At 37.9% G+C, this 18,994-nt stretch overlaps 2 protein-coding genes and 1 pseudogene across 3 annotated transcripts; 2 read left to right on the top strand and 1 right to left on the bottom strand.

Annotated features, from left to right (window-relative positions):
• Window positions 1–75: 75 nt before the first annotated feature.
• Window positions 76–5,528, bottom strand: LOC121741566 (O-fucosyltransferase 15-like). The gene is made up of 10 exons (XM_042134400.1): window positions 4,883–5,528; window positions 3,533–3,622; window positions 3,319–3,415; window positions 3,083–3,144; window positions 2,891–2,979; window positions 2,221–2,341; window positions 1,983–2,126; window positions 1,515–1,849; window positions 817–1,057; window positions 76–648 (listed from the first exon to the last, which is right to left on the bottom strand). The coding sequence occupies exons 1-10, from the start codon at window positions 5,282–5,284 to the stop codon at window positions 340–342; spliced, it is 1,890 nt and encodes a 629-aa protein (XP_041990334.1). The 5' UTR covers window positions 5,285–5,528; the 3' UTR covers window positions 76–339.
• A 3,479-nt stretch (window positions 5,529–9,007) lies between these two features.
• Window positions 9,008–12,856, top strand: LOC121810701 (annotated as a pseudogene).
• Window positions 12,857–13,572: 716 nt separating this feature from the next.
• On the top strand, window positions 13,573–17,396 carry LOC121740991. 2 transcript variants are annotated; one of them, XR_006037730.1, is made up of 3 exons: window positions 13,573–15,079; window positions 15,196–15,267; window positions 17,120–17,396. XR_006037730.1 is itself a non-coding variant. In XM_042133669.1 (3 exons), the coding sequence occupies exons 2-3, from the start codon at window positions 16,292–16,294 to the stop codon at window positions 16,932–16,934; spliced, it is 555 nt and encodes a 184-aa protein (XP_041989603.1). In that variant the 5' UTR covers window positions 13,573–13,858; window positions 16,169–16,291; the 3' UTR covers window positions 16,935–17,005. The 2 variants fall into 2 exon arrangements, 1 of the variants encoding a protein (XP_041989603.1); XM_042133669.1 differs by lacking the exons at window positions 15,196–15,267; window positions 17,120–17,396 and adding exons at window positions 16,169–16,394; window positions 16,483–17,005 and having other exon boundaries at window positions 13,573–13,858.
• The last annotated feature ends 1,598 nt before the right edge of the window (window positions 17,397–18,994 follow it).

Raw genomic sequence — 18,994 nt, 5'->3', positions numbered from 1 at the left:
TCTTATAACAGAAAATTACTTCTAACATGTCCAGCTAATAGCCTGTTCCTTACAACAGTATAACAAAAATCATCATTGATCTACTGAGGTAAAGTGTATTCAATTGGTCAAAAATCATCTCGAGCATATACATTTACAACTATAGGAGTTCTCATCGCTGATGTCTAGCAAGTCAGGTCTAAGAAACTAAAAATGGAACTTTTAAGTGTGGTGAAAAGTACATTAATGCAACCAAGGAACTACGTGAACAATGATTTTGATCGGAGAGTGAACTTAAAGGTCAAGATGGTTAACATACAAAAGTACAATGGATGGATGATGCTGGTATTCGCAGCAAGCTTAATCATTATAGCACATACAATCCTTGCATCGTGGATATCTATATACGCTCCTTCCAACAGGCCGTGAAAATACTCTTGTGTTTTGTCTTACTGCCTTCCTCACTCTTGTCTCAAAAACCTTCCATTCTATGGTGTTGTTTTTTACAAAGATGTCAGCAAGCCGCCGTTTGTTTGGCCGTATTGTTGGCATTTTGCCTCCGCCATAATAGATTCGGTAGCCAGCTACTAAAGAAGAAAATTGACTTCCTGAGTCTGTCATGGCAAATACATCAGCAGCAGTGCATGCTATGAAGTCAAGTGCCGCCAACTGCAAAAAAATACATCTCGTAATGTACACTGTTCAATCTATCCTGAATAACTGGAATATTTACTGCTGCACTTGAAACAGCACAAACCTTTACGTAAAAAACTAAAGCAAAACATATAGTACATGCAAAATATATGTTGATTCGCTTTGTAAATAGAGCACGATTACCTGAGAAGAGAAATCCTTAAATGGATCAATTTCAGTTGAAGAAAGCAAGTTTTCTTTGGTCACTAAATTAGGAAACAAGGTAGTCAAGGCTGCTAGTCTTGAGTTCCCCCCATAAATATGTGCACCAGCTAGGTATATATGGGTTCGCCTATTGAAACCAAGACCAGCAAGCATAAGCACTGTCTCCTCTGGCATCAATGGACATAATCCTTCAGATTTTAATTCTGTTGGGGAGGGAAACCTGCACAAGATTCAATAATAAGAAAAATTGTGATTTGTGATGATAATCAAATCATCCGATACTGCAACTATCCATGAATCAGAAAACAGAATCATGTCATATGACCATAAAATCAGATCCTAGAAAAGTTAGGAAAGATCCATATTTGAGGCAGGGAGAAGGATGCAGTTCTATCTGCCACGGGATATAGAAGAACAAACCAAATATTGTATGATAGCAAACTCAGAGAGCAATTAGGGAAAATGTAACTTTTCATATAAAAGCTTTATTCTCATCATCAAATAATGATACTGTGTCGAAGAACTCCGCAGAATCAAATAACAATTTTCCCCTTTATCCCATAAAAACCACGATTGCCTAAAGACAAACCCATCATTGCACTAAAAAATTCCAACCCTGGCCAGCACAAACTTAAATAATGAGGCTTTGAAACTACAAGAATACTGCAGAAACATACTTTCCCTTTTTTTCCAGTTCCACCAATGCAGGGAAATGTATTCCTCGGTAAGCCTCCAATTCACGTTTTTCCTCTTCACCTCCACCAAATTCACATAAAGAATGAGCTACCATGTCAATTTCAAACCTCAGATGTAAGGCTAGGTATCTTGATTTTTTAGCAGCAGCAGTTTTTTGCCCCTTCACCAATGTCTGTGCAAATGGACCTACAAGATAATGGTCCAAATGCCCCAAACCTGTATCATTTTGACGCATCCTCTGAATAAGCAAAGCACCAGCTTCTTGTATTTTAGGGACAAATCTTAGTGCATGAAAGTTGCATCTGCATCGAAGGCTCTAGATGAAGTTCTTTAATTAGGAAGCAAAGTGGGGAAATTTTTATATGAACATTCAAGAGTGAGGTCTTTGAAGAACTTGAAGCAAAGATAATCATAACTGAACTGTTTAACAAACCAAAGCCTGAAATTACCTGTAATTTATGAGGGACTGGATCAGATGCCAATCTGTTCCCAAATCCGACAAAATGAACTACTCTGTTGAGAAGCAAAATGGGCAAAATGTACTTCATGTAAAAACTTGGCTTAGCCTCTTTCATAATATCTGAGTCAGTAACCTGATAGGAAAGTCCAGGAAACACCCTCGATTAGCAGGTCTTATAGAAAATGCAGTGGAGTTGTGTATCCGTAGTAGATAGTTATCAATCTCACCATGCTACCCATTGCCTCCAGATCTAATGACTGTAACTCCAATGGAAGTTCCTTGACAACCCGAATATCAGGCTTCAAGTAGTCGATGAAATAATCCTCCTGGTAAATATCGCCGAACTGGCTACGAAATAACAGAGTTTGACCATAGTTTTCAATCAGAACATGTTAGATTTCTTAAGAAGGAAAAAGATTTCGGCAATCATAGAAATGAATGTTAGATTGTTAAGATACAAACTAGGTTGAAAATAATAACAACATGACAGAGGTTAAGAAATCATCAAAGTTCACCCAACTTTCCCAAGACCCCATCGATGACAGATAATCTTATTTTTTGAAAATAATAACAACATGACAGAGGTTAAGAAATCATCAAAGTTCACCCAACTTTCCCAAGACCCCATCGATGACAGATAATCTTATTTTTTGATAATCTTAATATGTATGTTGCTAGAAATTTCATGCATTCATTTTATATCCACTGGCAATATGTGCACTTAAAAAAAATAAACAATGCAAAACCTAGCTGGATATGTAATACTTGTAAAGTTGTAAGCTATTATTGGAATGGACTTCTCTACATGATGAGATGAAAGAATAAGACATGTTACAGGAAACACACATTACATGCATTAGGAAAGCTAGAAATCATCAAAATTAAAATGTATTTCACCTAGCATCTCTCCAAACACTGCTAAACATAAATCTGGGAAGAACAAGTGTTGCATTAAGCATTCTAGCAATAGCAACGACATTGCATACCTGTTAGAAACACAAACATAATTTAGTCATTGCCAAAATAAAATCAAATTCAGAATATTCTAAAAACTGAAGTTTCCTATCACGATATATAAAATAGACATACAGCTACTCGCTGCTGATTTATTCCACCATTAGCTGTGACCATTATAAAACCACTTGTACCCTCTGAAATAAACATGACGACATTAGTCTTGGAAGCATATCGTCATTTGTCAGCCTATACTTAGGCACATCATCTGAGCATGCATAGAGGCACAAATATGCAAACACTAATTATAAAACACACCGAGCTTTCTCAGACACACGTAGCACATATATATATAGAGAGAGATGTCAGACCACTAGGTTCCCAATTGCGTGTATGAGAACAAGGGATCCATGAAGAAGCGCGAGTGTAAGGTTCCAACCACAAGTCCTTAGGCTCCTTGGTCTCTCCCTGATGTGGAAGCATCAGTGGAAGAAAGAAAAAAAATGGACGGAATGCAAACAGAAAATCAATAGTTCCCTAGATGGTAACAAATAACAATTATTTTACTTGAGAAAGTGACCAAACCTCAGCTAGTGCATGAGCAGCCTTAGCCAAAAGCCTTGCGTATATGGTTTTCTGAGGTTTTTTCCCTCTGCCAAGTTTTTGCAGTTCTTCCTGCATTAAGATAAAGAAGCATACACATATAGCTGTTAGTTATGGGACTTAGAAGATAGTAAGAGATAGTATGTACTCTTTTTCCACCTAATAATTGTCAGCCACTCTCATGAACATACCGATTTTGGCAGATTAAAATGCATCTAATATCATTGCATGGGAGAGCACAAGCATTAACATCCGCGCTAAAATATTCAAAACGATAACAAGGAATTCAATCTGGGCAATATCGAATCAACCCAGATAGCAGAGGAGTAAAGCTGTTATTTTAAGGCCAGGTATTGACTGATTTATGCATCCTTTACATGAACCATACCCATTTTTTAGTGAGAAACTTTTCACCATATTTAGGTATTGACTGAAACCAAAACTATTGGTAGTAAACATACATCAAGTTCATTTTTTGTTAGACTAGTACAAATCAATTGATTAAATCCCTTAATCCAAAAGAAACCACTGCAAAGTTAGAAATCGAACTCTTCCACTTGCCCTTTTCACTTCCCTGTCATACTTTTGTACATAGCGTTAAAGAACCAATACATGTAACTATGTAACCTCTTGATATAGCCAGCTGAGCAACCACAACACTTCTTTTTCCACAGAATTCCCAATGATATATGCATCCTTTGCAGACCTGACTACTGTTTTCATTTAAGTAACAGATAAATCTCCAGTATCCATTAAACTCTTCACTATTCACTAATCATAGCATATATTTATAAAGAACAGCTAACATAATAAGTGTCCTAAACGACTACAGACATCTAACTTTAAGAAATGCTAGTAACATTATATCAATGTCATTTTCTTAGGTTAATATTCAGCTACATCATAAAAAACTTTAACACGATATGTATTTTGTCCAAAAGAACCACATTAACAATAAGATTTTTAACTCTTCCGCTTGCCCTTTGTAACTCCCTCTGTCGTACTTCTGAACATACAGTTAAAGGAACCAAAACACGGAACCGCTGAAAGTCACTAGCACGCAATACATTTCTATTTCCACAAAATTCCTAACGTTATACTACTATTTAATCCTTTCCAGTATAAGTCCAACTTCTAACTAATCATAGCAATGCATTAGTCTCGAGTATCCATCAAACTCTTTATCAATCATTTCATAATGTACAACTAAAACAGGAAATGTTCCAAACCCCTGTGAACATCCAACTCTATGGAATTGAAGGTGCCTAGTTCAAACACACACAGAGGAAATGACAAATGAAGAAACAAACATGAGGAAAGATCAAGTCCTACCCGGATAAACACAGTGGTAGCGTTCGATTTCAAAGGCTTAAGCTTGATGTTCCCACGTACCCGACCAGGTTCTTGGATCCGTCTAAGCATCCAAAAGTTCATTAGGAAGAAGAGACCCACCAACAACCCCAATCCAATCGTCGTCTTATTCATGTACCACGCCTTTCTCTTGGATACCTTCGTTTTCTTAAAATCGAAATAGCCGTTCGCGGAAGACGATGGCGATGCGGAATGATGAGATAGGTGTGAGGGCGATCCCGACGAATCTCTGGGCGAAGATTGGCTCATCCTCGAGCTGATCGAATTCCGGTCGAAAATCCATTGGCCGAATCCGAAATCATTTCCTCTATCTTCGTCGCCGCCGTCGACTATGTTGATTTCGGTGGAATTGGAATAAGACATGAGGTAGATCGAAATTCAGAAAATTGGTTGTGCGGGAGCTCGACAAACTAGTGGAAGAAATGAGACTAGAATGTAGACGTCCAACAGTTATATAGGTAAGAAGCATATGCCATTCCATTCAATCAAACGCACATTGAAAATCAAACAGATTTGAACACCAGGATTTCAGATGCAGAGAGAAATAATTTTTCTGTTTATGGATGAATTTCTTAATTCTCTTCTCTGTCTTAGCTCCTAATTTCCACCTAAGTCTACGTCGAGTCCAGTAATTCTAAGATATTAATTTATTAATGTAGCGGGGTTAATTCATGTTTTTTTTATTATTATTCTTTATCTAATGGGTAATTTCAATTTTAAACTTTTTTTACAGTGACATTTAATCTTTTTTTTAGGAATATTGGCTCATAAAACTTTTAAAAAGTTAAGTTTTCCCACGAACTTTAAAATTGACAAATAATATCACGAATTTTACCCTGAGTTTGTTATTTCCCACCAACGAAAAAATTTCGGCAAATAATATCATGATACGGTTTTTTTTTCGTAATTTCACGACAACAACTTCGAGAGCTTCAAGTTTTTCAATCTTTAAAGATAGTTTTTCTTGAAGCACACTCTCCAAAATTGCTATTCAATCTATTAATATAGTTAGAATTTTTTTATTGGTGAGAAATAATAAACTCGAGGTAAAGTTCGTGATATTATTTGCTAATTTCAAAGTTCGTGGGAAAAACCTAACTTTTTAAAAGTTACATGATATTAAGTGTCAATGTCCTTTTTTTTAACTATAGGCGTGAACTCACCTTTGGCGTCATCCGACTAATCCTGCTCAATCGGATTTGTGGATTAAGGAAGAAAGTCTCCCAACGGATGACGGGATTTGAAACCGTGACTTAATCTTCTAACTCTCTATATTTTTTTATGTAATGGATTGTTTGCTTAACTTTTCTCAACTAATTTTTTTTAACTGTGTGAAGTATCAAACATTATTTATAATACTTATATCGTCCTTCAAAATTAGACTAGTTTATTAATTTGAACCTTCTCCCAAAATTAAATGAAGTATAAATATGGAAAGTTTTTAATCAATTAAATATCCGCATCACTTTTAATATGCACCATATAATCCATTAACATTATTTTCACTACATTTTCCCTCTCTCTATTTCTTATTTTTTTTCTATTCCTTTTCTTTCGTACTTAACCAATTATATATTAAAATTTGTGTCATTTACAACTTTGGATAAAAAATTTTTTTGCACGGATTTGTTTGAACTAGATCTTTGATTTGTTTAGGTTAAGAATTTCATTATTTTTATTTCCTTTGTATGGATAAATGGTACTAGTAGTATTTGTGATTTTAAATTGTGGCTAAACAAAACACTCACTCTTCAGAATAGACTTGTGGGCTTGTGGCAAAGATGAAGAATTCTCAAACCTCTTATAAATGTGTAGTCAACAATCTATTCAACTATTGGATTCGTTAACCTCTGTTTCAGCTATAGGAAAACGAAACAAAAATGTTCAGGAGAGTAAAGCCAAGGACAGCAATGAATCATTAATAGCATTAAACAAGCACTCGTTTTTTCTTGTTATAAGGACCGATTTTTATGATACGTGTGTGGACCACCAAAGGCAAAATTATTGCCATAGAATCTTTAAGGCAGAAGATTGATAAACAATAGTCTTCTCCTTTTTCTATTTTGGTGTGTCCCACAAAAATAAGTCCACTTACATTGTAGGCAAGTTTTTCTCTCTTAAGAGGTAGACTCCAAAGTCCCTATTTTTAGCCCCTATTCGGATGGCATGATTCAATCAAAGATTGAGTGTAGTGTGCTGTTCGGTTGTCCATTCTATGTCATCAAGGCCCGCAACATATAGTCTAGGCCCGACAAGGCCCACATCCACAGTGGACTGACTAGCTTTAATCCTAGACAATTCATCTCACCCTCTACCCTCTGATTATTTTGTCTGCCTCCTTCAACCACCACCACCGCCCTCCCCTCTTCTATTTTCCTTCCCTTTCTCTCTCTACCAACACCTCTCCTTCTCTCCTCCACAGCTTAGATCACAGAAAATCAAACATTAATACTCCCTCCATCCGCGAATAGAACTCCCGTTTTTCCATTTTAGTCCGTTCGCGAATAGGAGTCACGGTTCACTTTTACCATAAATGGTAATAGGGTCCCACCTTCCACTAACTCATTTTACTCACATTTTATTTAAAATTAATATATACAGTGGGACACATATTCCACTAACATTTTTCCACCCACTTTTCTTAACATTTCTTAAAACTCGTACTGCCAAAAAATGGTACTCCTAATGATGGACGGAGGGAGTATTTGATTTTATTTAATTAAATAAGTTTAAATTATGATTAATAAAAAAATCAGTTATTTTATGTTTCTACTAAAAATGAGATAATGTATTAATTTATTCTTATTATAGTCTTATCTACATGTTAAACATAATCCAACCAACCAAACAACAATATAAAATGCAACACTAATATAATCTTAGACAAAGCCCATCTTTCTCTATCCTAGATTACATCTCATGATTATTTAGTCTAATGAACCGAACAGCCACTTAGGGGACAGAGGGAGTATTATATTTTCTATTTTCCTGTAAACGCCGCATGACCAACAAAGTTGCGGTATACTTAGAATAGAGGGCACTGATATGATTTTCTTTTTGTGTGTAACTAGTTAATGGCTGATTTTTTGTATATAGGCTCTCAAATAGATAGGTTTCCTATGCTAGGGAAGTTGGTGTTCACTGTTCAGTATTGTTTTGCCTTTCGTGGGGTTAAACTTAGCTTGAGATGTAATTTATGCTATGAAGTCATACCACTATATCATGTTCATATTTGTTTAAGAAATAGTTTTCACATCGTAGCATGCATGTAGCTGAAGTTATTTAATCTTGTAAGGTCACAGGTCGGTAATTCCAACCTCTTATGTGTTGAATTAGTATTTTCTTGATTGTATGATAAATTCCTCTTTTTCAATTTACCATTTTGCTTGTTCAAATGAAACATAGTGTTCAACTGGTGATGTGAGAAACGATAACAAAAAACATAGACGATCAATTAGTATACTCCATATATTAATAATTAGTTGTAAGAGGAACAATTTAAAGAATACTCTATGTAGAGTGATACTTGGTGGAAATGGGTGGAGTTGAGAGAAACTTATGCATCGGAGATGTTCTAAGAAAATACTAATATCAATAGTCTGTTCCTTGGAATATGCTTTTTCAACCATCTTATGCAAATCTTATCTATTAAATCCGTTTTCTTCAATTATCTCTTATAAAGAGTACTAACTTCACTTGGATACTTTCCGGACTAATACTACTCCCTCCGTTCCCTCATAATTGAGTCATTTTCCCATTTCAGAAAGTTCCCTTATAGTTGAGTCATTTCTATAAAGTACTCCGTGCCGAAGAGTTTCGCCTCAACTATTAGGGAACGGAGGGAGTATACTTTTCTTTTTTATCTTTCTGGCTTAATCTCATTAGAGGACTAAATCTTTTTGTCAATGGACTTGAACATTGTTTGCTGGTAACTTAAGCCCTTAGTGATATTTTCTGCACTGCCCTTTGGCAATCTATATTTCTTATGGTACCATAAAAAATGGACGATCAGGTATTTCTGTTATCTCTCTTGCACAGTCTAAAATCAAGAAGGCTCGCCATGAGATGTCCACATTTATGGTTTTAATGGACGACTTGAAAGATGTTGATTTCTACCCACTTCTTTATTTGTTAAGGAAATTGATGCTTCTGAGATCGATGCTGTTGACTTGATAAATAGATCTGCATGTGGGTTGAGTGTGGAATATGTCTCACCATTGCTACATGCTGTCAACGAAAAACTTGGAACGGTTGATATCCGTGACATTTCATTTGGGAGGGATTTTTTGCTGCAAGTGATTTAAATTTTCTTTCGCTTCACTTGACTTTGGCTGCGGAGTATCATTCAATTGCTGCAGTTGTTCTTTTGCAGTCTTAGCATGAGAACTGCTGTGCAATGTTATAGAGCTTGCAACCATTAGAGTCTATGCTTCCAGAACTTTATTAAGCTATGACATCATTATATTATACATAAAGAAGATATATAACATTGCTATCTATTTGAGATGGATATTTGTTGCTCGATTCTTGAACTCAGCGTGTATCTATTAGGCAGAGATCTTTCTCAACGGGGCATAGCATGCCAGGTCCTGAATCTGAAGTCCTCTCATTTTCGGAAGCTCAGTATAGTTGGGAAGTTTGTGCACACGCATACACTAAACCTCGATTTCAGTACTTCACTTTCTGGTTTCCGGGAGGATTGTTTTTCCTCTATGCCTTACTTAAGATTACTTTCATTATGTGAAACAAGAATCACGAACCTGTGGACAACTAGTGCAGCTTTATCTAAGCTCCCCTCTTTGGATGAACTCCGGTTTCAAAATTGTTCGCATAGTAATGATGCAGGATGCCCTTCTGCATCATCTGTGAATGAAGGCATCGTTTCAGGTCGTACTGACCTTGGTCTTTACATAGAACTACCTTCTCCCAGTGATGATGTTCTTCCAAATTTACAGCTAAATGCTGATGATGAAGATTTGGATGATTATGACATGGATACCAGAAGCACAAATGCTGATTCTTCAGATGACAGCGAAGTAGATTTTTCGGGTCACCATCTGGACTTTGTCTCAACAGAACTCTATCCTGACATTCCTTTTTCTTGGAGTGAGCTGGCTGATTTAGAGAATGAGGTATTGAAGGTTTATGTTTTTGTGTAACCATTGTGAAGAAATAGGATTTTTGTTCTTTAGTTCTATTTGTACTTTCTTGCTTGATCAGTTGTTTGGGAGGAAGGGATCACATGTCGTACACTTGTATTTTTAAGTATCTTAAATCTTTTCTTGGGGATTAGGGATCTCTGTCTCCGACCTTTAGTATCATATTCTTCTGCTTCTATTTGAGTCCAAGAAAGGTAATTTGAAAGGTTTCTTTGGGTACACAATAATAGTCAAGATATTCTTGAGAATGTGGTTCTAATTTAGCCAATGTTGAGCCTCATTTAACAATGGTTCGTTTCATAAGGAGGGAGGGGATATATGAAAAAAAATAGTAACGATTCCTCATATACTGTAGCAGATCTCTTTGGACACGCACGATGAGGACTCATTTCTGGGGGCTCATTCAACTCGAGTATCAGGACTTCTGTTGCCTCCAAAAAGTACATCTCTTGTAATCCATCTCCAATATGCTATGAGAAACATTACAGAGAATACATGATAGCTTCATTACCAAACTTTAAAGTTCTTGATAATTTGCCAATTGGGAGTGATGAAAGGGGAAGAGCCAATGACATCTTCACACATCACTTTGAATACCTCCCGTACAACAGACAGTAAAGACAATGCGTTTAGCATGTTGTAGAAACGTGAGATCAGAGCAAACCCATCTTCTATTCCTGCCTCGAGGAAGAATTGCTCTTCATCATCAACAAAATCTCAATATTTCTATTCTAGATCGCTTTCTGTTCCCAAAATGGGATCATGGCCTACCTTACATCCTCTTTCTATTATGGGTGGATTTTCAAGAGATGAGAGACAAAGTTTTCGACCAAGACAGTTTGAGTATCATCCAACAGACTCAAGACTTATGATTTTTGGAACATTAGATGGTGAAGTTGTTGTAATAAACCATGAGAGTGAGAAGATAGTCAGCTACGTTCCATCACTTGGAGCTATGAATAGTGTCCTGGGATTATGCTGGCTCAAAAGGTATCCATCTAAGGTATATGTTATTGTTCAACTCTTTAGCATTTTACAGTGAAACCCAAAAAGTCTTCTGGATAAGTTGTCCTTTTAAACATCTCATAACTTCTAGCTTAAAATGTAAGTATTTGAATACAGTAAAGATTTAAAGTCAGGCATTGAGTGTAACCTCATGAGCTCACTTCCATAATCGGTAAATTGTTCCCCAACAGAGCTTCTAACTTGGCACAATCTTTGTTCTGAACTTATTATTTTTTAAACAAAAACCATACAAAGCGCTTCTGCAGTCAATCATAGATCACATGATATCTGATGATGAATTTGAAACATCTCGTTATCTGTGAGCCATGGTATGCTCATATAAGTCTTCATTTATGTTACATTTCTCCTCATTTCCTTGAGGTGAAAATTTTCTCTTTGGTGCAAATCAAATTCATGTTTGGACAAAAATACTTCATTTTGTTAACCCTAGCAAATTGTTTCATTTCAGCTCATTGCTGGTTCTGACAACGGTTCACTTAGATTATATGAAATACAATATATGCCAACCACAAGCGGAGGAATGTCTCAGAGTCGTGGTAATGTCATCTTTGATGAGTTTGACCAGTTGACATCTGTTCATGTGAACTCAACGGATGAACTATTTCTTGCAAGTGGATACTCAAAAAATGTTGCTTTATATGCATATTAGTAGTAGAAAACGTTTGCAAGATTTTGCTGATATGCATCAGGAGCATATTAATGTTGTCAAGTTTTCGAATCATTCTCCATCTCTTTTTGCCACATCATCTTTTGATCAGAATGTTAAGATGTGGGATATAAGACAGATGCCAAATCAGCCTTGTTACACACACTGCTTCAAGCTCCCGAGGAAATATGATGGTCTGTTTTTCCCCTGATGATCATTATCTTCTCGTTTCAGCAGTTGGCAATGAGGTAATGTTTAATATTTGAATAACATATCACAGAGACAGATCTGATGGATGATTCTTGATTGCTATTGGATTTTGTGTTGATGAACTCAGATATACTGTTTGGTGGAACAAATAAATGGAAACGATAATAATGATCATATGGTTTATGCAGCTGAGACATGATCACCCTGAAAAATATCTATGTGAATTGAATTGGTGTGAGTTGAGAATCTAAAAATAAGAAAAATGAAATACTCATTCTATAGTGGAAGTGATTTTATTAAAAACTCAGCTATTTTGAAAGTGGAAAAGGTAATCTTGCAAATTTTTGTGCTAATTATGAATAAAGGGTGGGATATGTGTTTCAGGTTAGACAATTACTGGCTGTTGATGGACGGCTTCATCTGAATTTTGGTATTGCTTCTACCGGAATATGTGAAGCTGATTTATTTTATTTTTGTCTTTTTCGACAAAAAAAGGAATATTGGACGACATACTGAATTTATTTTGTAATCGTTGTTTTCTGGTGTGACAGCGAGTCATCTGCATGATGTGATGACACTGTCACTGGCATAAATAGTGGCAATTTTAGCATGAGCGTCTTGGCTGCTTATATACGACCAAGCTCAAATTCAGAAATTGTGGAGGTACCCGTCTGCATCCTTCCTGCTCGTTCATCTTTCTCCTTTTCTGGCAACTATAATCGCTCTAATGTGTAATCCGTAATATATTATCTGACTTTGTTACACTACTTGTAGGTTAATCTTCTAGAATCAGGAGACGACGACAATTCGAATTCTTACAAGCAGCAATCTCACTCGGTTTCTGGGATGGGAGGTTGATCTGTTGCACTTATAGTAGTCCTACTCTTAACCTTAATCTGTATTACCTCATTGATGTTGAGGTTTCATACTTCATATTCTGCCCAGGACTTTATGCTGTAAAATCGTTTACTGTTATATTGGTTGAAGATATGAATGTAGTTCATGAACCTCACCATATAGCCGATACTATCTGTGTGCACTAGGTAAACTCACGTTCATGTGCAATAGCATGCAAATTACACTGGTCGGGTTTTATAAATACGCCATTCCAGAAAGGTTACCTTCAAACTTCATCTTTATGTATATTGACTTAAAACATCTAGTTCTCCTTGTATTCATTAGAGTCATTTCGCCACTTACAATTTTCACATCTTACCTTTTAACTTGCCATTTTAATTTATTATCGCTTCACTTGGCTTTTGTATATACACTAATATAGCAACCGTGATTATGTCTCATGTCTATCAACTTGATAATGACTCAATCCAATAAAGGCATAATCCGAATTTGACAAAACTCAAATCCAAACACTATTTGCACCCGATAGTTCGACACGAATCTGTTAACAACACGATATAATATAGGTTGATACGACATGATATTACACGACCTGATTTACACTATAAAATTTCGTTTTACACGATTTAAATCTAATTTAGAATAAATTAAAGCATTAAAGTAAAACATATTTTTTTAAATATACAATAAAAATAATAATATTTTTTTTATTAGAATGGAGTATAAAATTTGAATTAAAAATAATTAATTAACTTAGTCTTTAACTAGCCATCAAAGTGATTGGGCCAGTTTTCAATCAAACTTGAAAACCCAAAACCTTCATACCTTCTCGCAATTCACTCACTAAAACACACACACACAAAACCTCTCTGAAATCCGGTGGAGCGGAATCGCCGCCGCAGCTGCAGTAGCTTCGTCTTTGCACAATTAATCTAGCATTCAAATTCCCAACTCTAATAGTAATTAAGATCAGATCCTCCGCGCCTCTTTTTTCTTCTTCGCAAGATTTCTCCTCCTCCAAGCTTCTTCTTCTCTACGGTATTTCTCTGCCCTTATTAAATTTTCTAATCCGCAAAAAAGTATCTTTAGATTAGATGCTCAATTTCTTGCCTTGTTATCAGTAATAAGCAAAAACTGTCGATGCTTAGTAACTACAAAAATCTCTTGCGGTAATGATGTTGCGATCCGAGCTCGAAGCCAACGATATCGCAATGATCACCACAAACCACACAACAACAGCAAACAACACAACCACGCGCAAACACACGCAACAGAGCAATCGAGCTAAGATAGATAGATCTGAGCAATCGAATGTATATTGCAAAAGAGGAATTACGAATAGCAATAACAAGCAAGTAACACCACGATAACAATGAGAATGAAAACTGAGAACTGCTACAAGCAAGTAACACCACGATAACAATGAGAATGAAAACTGAGAACTGCTACGGATCACGGATCCTAGCCCCAATCAACAATCACACAACTAACATAACAAATGAGAGTGTGGTCCTTCCTTTTATAATTCACGCAATGTGCACCGCGTCCGCCTATATTCCCATGTGCCCCCGCTCAGCGAACTCACGTACTCCCCTTTCTCATGCCAGCTCGGATGTCCACGTGGACCTATTATTATCCGCATACGGACCCTTATTCCTTCATTGCATGACGCGGTTATTGTGCATGCAACAACACTCCCCCTTAAGGTTCCTTGTCCTCAAGGAACCAAGGAAAACGTGCTTTGATTTCATCCGCATATTCCCACGAAGCATCCGCGGGTGAGTACCCCTCCCAATGTATGAGCCACTAAGTAACAGCTTGGTTGTTTCTTTTCCCCATCTTTCTTTCAAGTATAGCCTATGGCAGAGCATCCTTAGGGCCTGTTCAAGTAACATGATATGAGCAGAAATGAGCTTATTTCTTGGACTTATTGGCTGTTCAAGGTACAAGGTTTAGGCTACTGACGCCCGCAGATAACTTTCGGGCCCGCATTGTTCATATGGGAAATATGCCAAATCCAATTCTGACGATGGAGGTGCTTTTTGATTTCTGCATAGAAATTTGGATCCAGTAATGGATGGGAGATTACCATTTTGCCTATGAAATTTTAAAATCACCCTTGCTAGCTCTCTCATTTTCCCCCCTTCAACTAATGTCGACCCAACCCTAGCTCTGCATAAATCGATTCCAAACGGTGCTCAGAGCTGAATTGGTTGTGCACGGAAGAGTTTCGGCGGTGACTTTCCCCAATCACCCCAGGTATGTCCTCATCGGCTATCCCTTGCAATTTACACATATGGATATGGGCAAGCAGATTGAAAAACCCACAGTAATTTTTGGTTTTTTTTTTGTCTGGGACACATCGCATGATCAAGAATCCTGAAAGTTACAAAATCAGAGGCTATACGTCGTCATCGTGCTCCTGATCTGCTCCTCTGTAAGCCTAGGTAAGGGTTAATTAATCCAAATTTTCGTGATTTGATTTTGCTCGCTATTTATTATTGATGCCACAAATCGCGCTCCTTATGGCGTCGTTTGGGGTAATACCCAGCCCTTCTTTGTTTAGCTCTGAAATTTCAGTCGGTTACTACAACTTCTCCCATCGACGGCGTTGAATTTAATCTTGGGTGTCCTTGTACTTGGTTTCAGTGTTGATAATCCTTCAATTTGTTCATACATTGTTCTCTAGTTAAGGCCAATATACAAATTCAGAAAATGAGTCTTTACTCCACCAAATCAGCGCATCTATGTTTGTTGCTCGAGGACATTATGCTCCTTTATCGTGAAGAAACCACAACATTGTTACATCGTTTCCTCCAGGCCCGGTGTAGACGGGAGAGGCGTCAGATTGTTGAGCACGCACGGCGACACAGCGTGCTCAACAAGATCTCTGCACAGTTAAAGTACTTAGACCGGCTACTACACGTCACAAATTCTGCCTGCGTATCCAATCTACGCATGGACCGTTGCACGTTTGGTAGGTTGTGTCGTTTACTTTCTGAGAGGGGGGGCTGACAGTAGGTAAATACCTTGGTGTTGAGGAGCAAACGGCAATATTTGTGTCTGTATTGGCACACCATCAGAAGAATCGAGTTGTGGGGACTACTTTTTGGCGTTCAGGTGGAACTGTTTCGTATTATGTGCATAAGGTACTTGCTGCTGTACTTAGCCTTTATCCTGTGCTCCTTGCGAAACTGACACCCGTTCCGGATGATTGCACCGACCATCGTTGGCAGTGGTTTAGGGTAATACGGCACAAGGGTATATTTTGCTGTAATATGCACTTTGGATATATGTTTTTTTGCTTAGCAACTAATAAAGTTTATCCTTTTATTTGTTTAACTCAAGGGTTGTCTCGGCGCGCTGGACGGCACCCATATTAGTGTCTTAGTTCCGAATGATGACAAACCGCGGTATAGGACGAGGAAAGGGCAGATAGCAACTAATGTGCTAGCTGTGTGTGATCGTCAAATGCAGTTTGTTTACTTGCTCCCTGGCTGGGAAGGCTCTGCAGGAGACTCTCGCGTCCTCAGGGATGCAGTTTCACATGCCGGTGGGCTAAAAGTACCTCAAGGTAGCATTTTAATTACGCCCATTGTTACCCATTCAGCCGCGCTCTTCCCATCTGTAACATTAATCGAGTTCCACCTTCTGTTTTATAGGTTGTTATTACCTTTGCGATAATGCTTATGCAAATTGCAATGGGTTCCTCACACCATTCAAGGCAGTACGCTATCATCTCAATGAGTGGGGTCCTGGCACCGATGCTCCCCAAACCCCGAAGGAAATCTTCAACATGCGGCATACCAAAGCTCGAAATGTCATAGAACGCGCATTTGGAGTTTTGAAAATGTGGTGGGGCATTCTAATGAGCGCTTCATTTTATCCTATAAAAACTCAAATCCGTCTAATCATGGCATGTTTCTTACTCCATAATTTCATTCGACGTGAAATGGAGGTGAATCCGGTGGAACTTGAGGTAGACACAATCATGAACACAACCAACACAGAGGAAGATAACGTTAGTGGGGAGTATGTTGACTGTGTTGAGCCGTCTTCCGATTGGACTCAGTTCAGAGATAGTCTAGCACTCAACATGTGGAATAACAGATGAATGAGTCATACATTTGGAAATAAGTGACTTGAATTGAGTTAAAGCCATTTAGTTTTAATTGAACTTCTTGTAATACGATGGAACTGCATTTGCTATTGCTTATGTTAAATGATTGTTACTGATTCCTCCTTTACTAATCAGTCTTGATGATGTAGATATATGTTGTCTTCTGTTTTGTTTTTCAGCAATATGCCTCGTAAAGAAGAAACGCCAGAATGCGTTTGCGGGAGTGGGAAAATGGAACTTAAGCGTGTCGGGCCGGCAGCGATGAATGCAGGCCGGTACTACCTGAAGTGCCCAGTCGAAGGGAAGCATCCTGGGTCTTTTAAGTGGTTTGATTAGGTGGTCGGTGACAATTCGCTTCGCAGCTGCAATATCTAGGCTGAGCTAGTTAACCGCCCTCGAGATGTACGTGGAACATAGACTATATCTGAAGCAACGTCCCACTCCGTGATAAGTGATCCTTATTACAACACCCTTAATTCATTGGAGTGGAAGATCAATGTCATGATTTTGTTCACCTGACTCTTGTTGGTAATGGTCAGAATTTTGATAGGGAAAACTGTGTAAAATGTCGTTGTACGCCATAATGCTCTAGCATCCTCGTATGATAAGTTTCCTAAACTAAAATAGCTATGACAAATGTATGTTCTGTTATATGTAAATTAAGTACACACTGAAGCTGATGTCTATATTAGTCGTACGCCAGATTAGTTACATAAAAAACTAAATGGATTACTTATGGATAAATGTTTATGTTGATGTATTGCGACTGAAATTAGGGAAACGGATGGTTAGTTTTCATAGTATTTCATATGCACAAAATTATTATGCGAAATCACCTACGGAATTTTGAAAAAATGTGCATTAATATTGGAGCTAACTCTATATACGATATTGTGGTGTTATATAGAAGGAATTTTAATGAAATGTGCATCAGAGCCATAAAGCAATTACGAAGCATTCACCACAAATACCTTACATTAAACCCAATGATCAAGCATTAAAGCAAGTAGATTGAAAATTTGTCATGATCAATGGAGCGTACACAACGCAATATTCACATACATTACGATAATAAAAAGCTTACGACTACTGCATATAGCTAATGTAATTGCTTCGAACGATCTTACGGACTTCACCCATATCTTCCTCACGTAAAATTGGACTTCAAGGGCATCAACGAGCTGGAAATGGCAGCTCGCCCCTTCCACTAGATTGTTCTCGGTTTTGAATCGAGCCCACCCATGCTTCACCCATATCTTCCTCGATTTGTGTTTGAGTGTACATCGCCAAATCCCCCCATCGGTCACCAGATGCACGCCCGCTTTAATTGCCCCCATCGGGATATTGCGTTGCCAAAAGCCATATGGGATCTCAATGCTGCGACTGATGTGCATCGTGGTCAGCGAAATGACGAATGTTGGGAAGCCGTCGATGTTTAGTGCCCTGCTGTCGTCCACGTAGTCGTCATCCATAGTTGTTTCAGATTCAGTCTCTGATGGCACGTAATCGTCGGACGTCTCGATGTCCGGGGAGTAGCTAACTTCCACATCGTCGTCTTCAACAATTACAAATAAATATAAGCTAACGTATTAGTACCGCATGAAGAAAGTGGATGATTCTTTTGAGTTTACCGTCAACGTCGCCCTGCGGTTGACAATGCGTGGCGCTATCAAACCGCTTGACGTTGAAATCTCCAACATCCACCAAAGTGAAGGTGAGATGATCGCCGTGTACGACGCCAGTAGCAAGAACAAACTCTCGCCATCCGGAGGTGAAGAAGAACCCATTGGCAAGCTTTAGAATTCGCACCCTATATCGTATTCCATTCGTCCAAACGAGCCTACAGTCGAACGGTAGGTCATTCCCGTGAATCCCGACGAATTCGGGAGGAAGTCACTGCAAGATATAAGTTGAATTGAGAACAACATAACAATTTCATGTGTAATATATCAAAATCAATACCCACTTACCATGTCATCTTTGCATCGCTCCTGGTGGAACACCTTCATGAATGAAGGGAGTCTTTGGTAGTCCGGGTCGACGTTCGGGATGGA

This window comes from Salvia splendens, chromosome 7 (genome assembly GCF_004379255.2).
Source record: "Salvia splendens isolate huo1 chromosome 7, SspV2, whole genome shotgun sequence".
Classification (NCBI taxonomy): Eukaryota; Viridiplantae; Streptophyta; class Magnoliopsida; order Lamiales; family Lamiaceae; genus Salvia; species Salvia splendens.
Note: the sequence above shows the minus strand (reverse complement) of the source record. Positions and strands in the feature narration are given on the sequence as shown.

Coding starts and splice junctions, on each gene's coding strand:
- LOC121740991 (XM_042133669.1), top strand. CDS start 16,292: ATGCAGTTTGTTTACTTGCTCCCTGGCTGGGAAGGCTCTGCAGGAGAC. Junction 16,395..16,482: donor TGGGCTAAAAGTACCTCAAG/GTAGCATTTTAA, acceptor TCTGTTTTATAG/GTTGTTATTACCTTTGCGAT.
- LOC121741566 (XM_042134400.1), bottom strand. CDS start 5,284: ATGTCTTATTCCAATTCCACCGAAATCAACATAGTCGACGGCGGCGAC. Junction 3,416..3,532: donor CTGCTCATGCACTAGCTGAG/GTTTGGTCACTT, acceptor CTTCCACATCAG/GGAGAGACCAAGGAGCCTAA. Junction 2,980..3,082: donor TAAATCAGCAGCGAGTAGCT/GTATGTCTATTT, acceptor TGTTTCTAACAG/GTATGCAATGTCGTTGCTAT.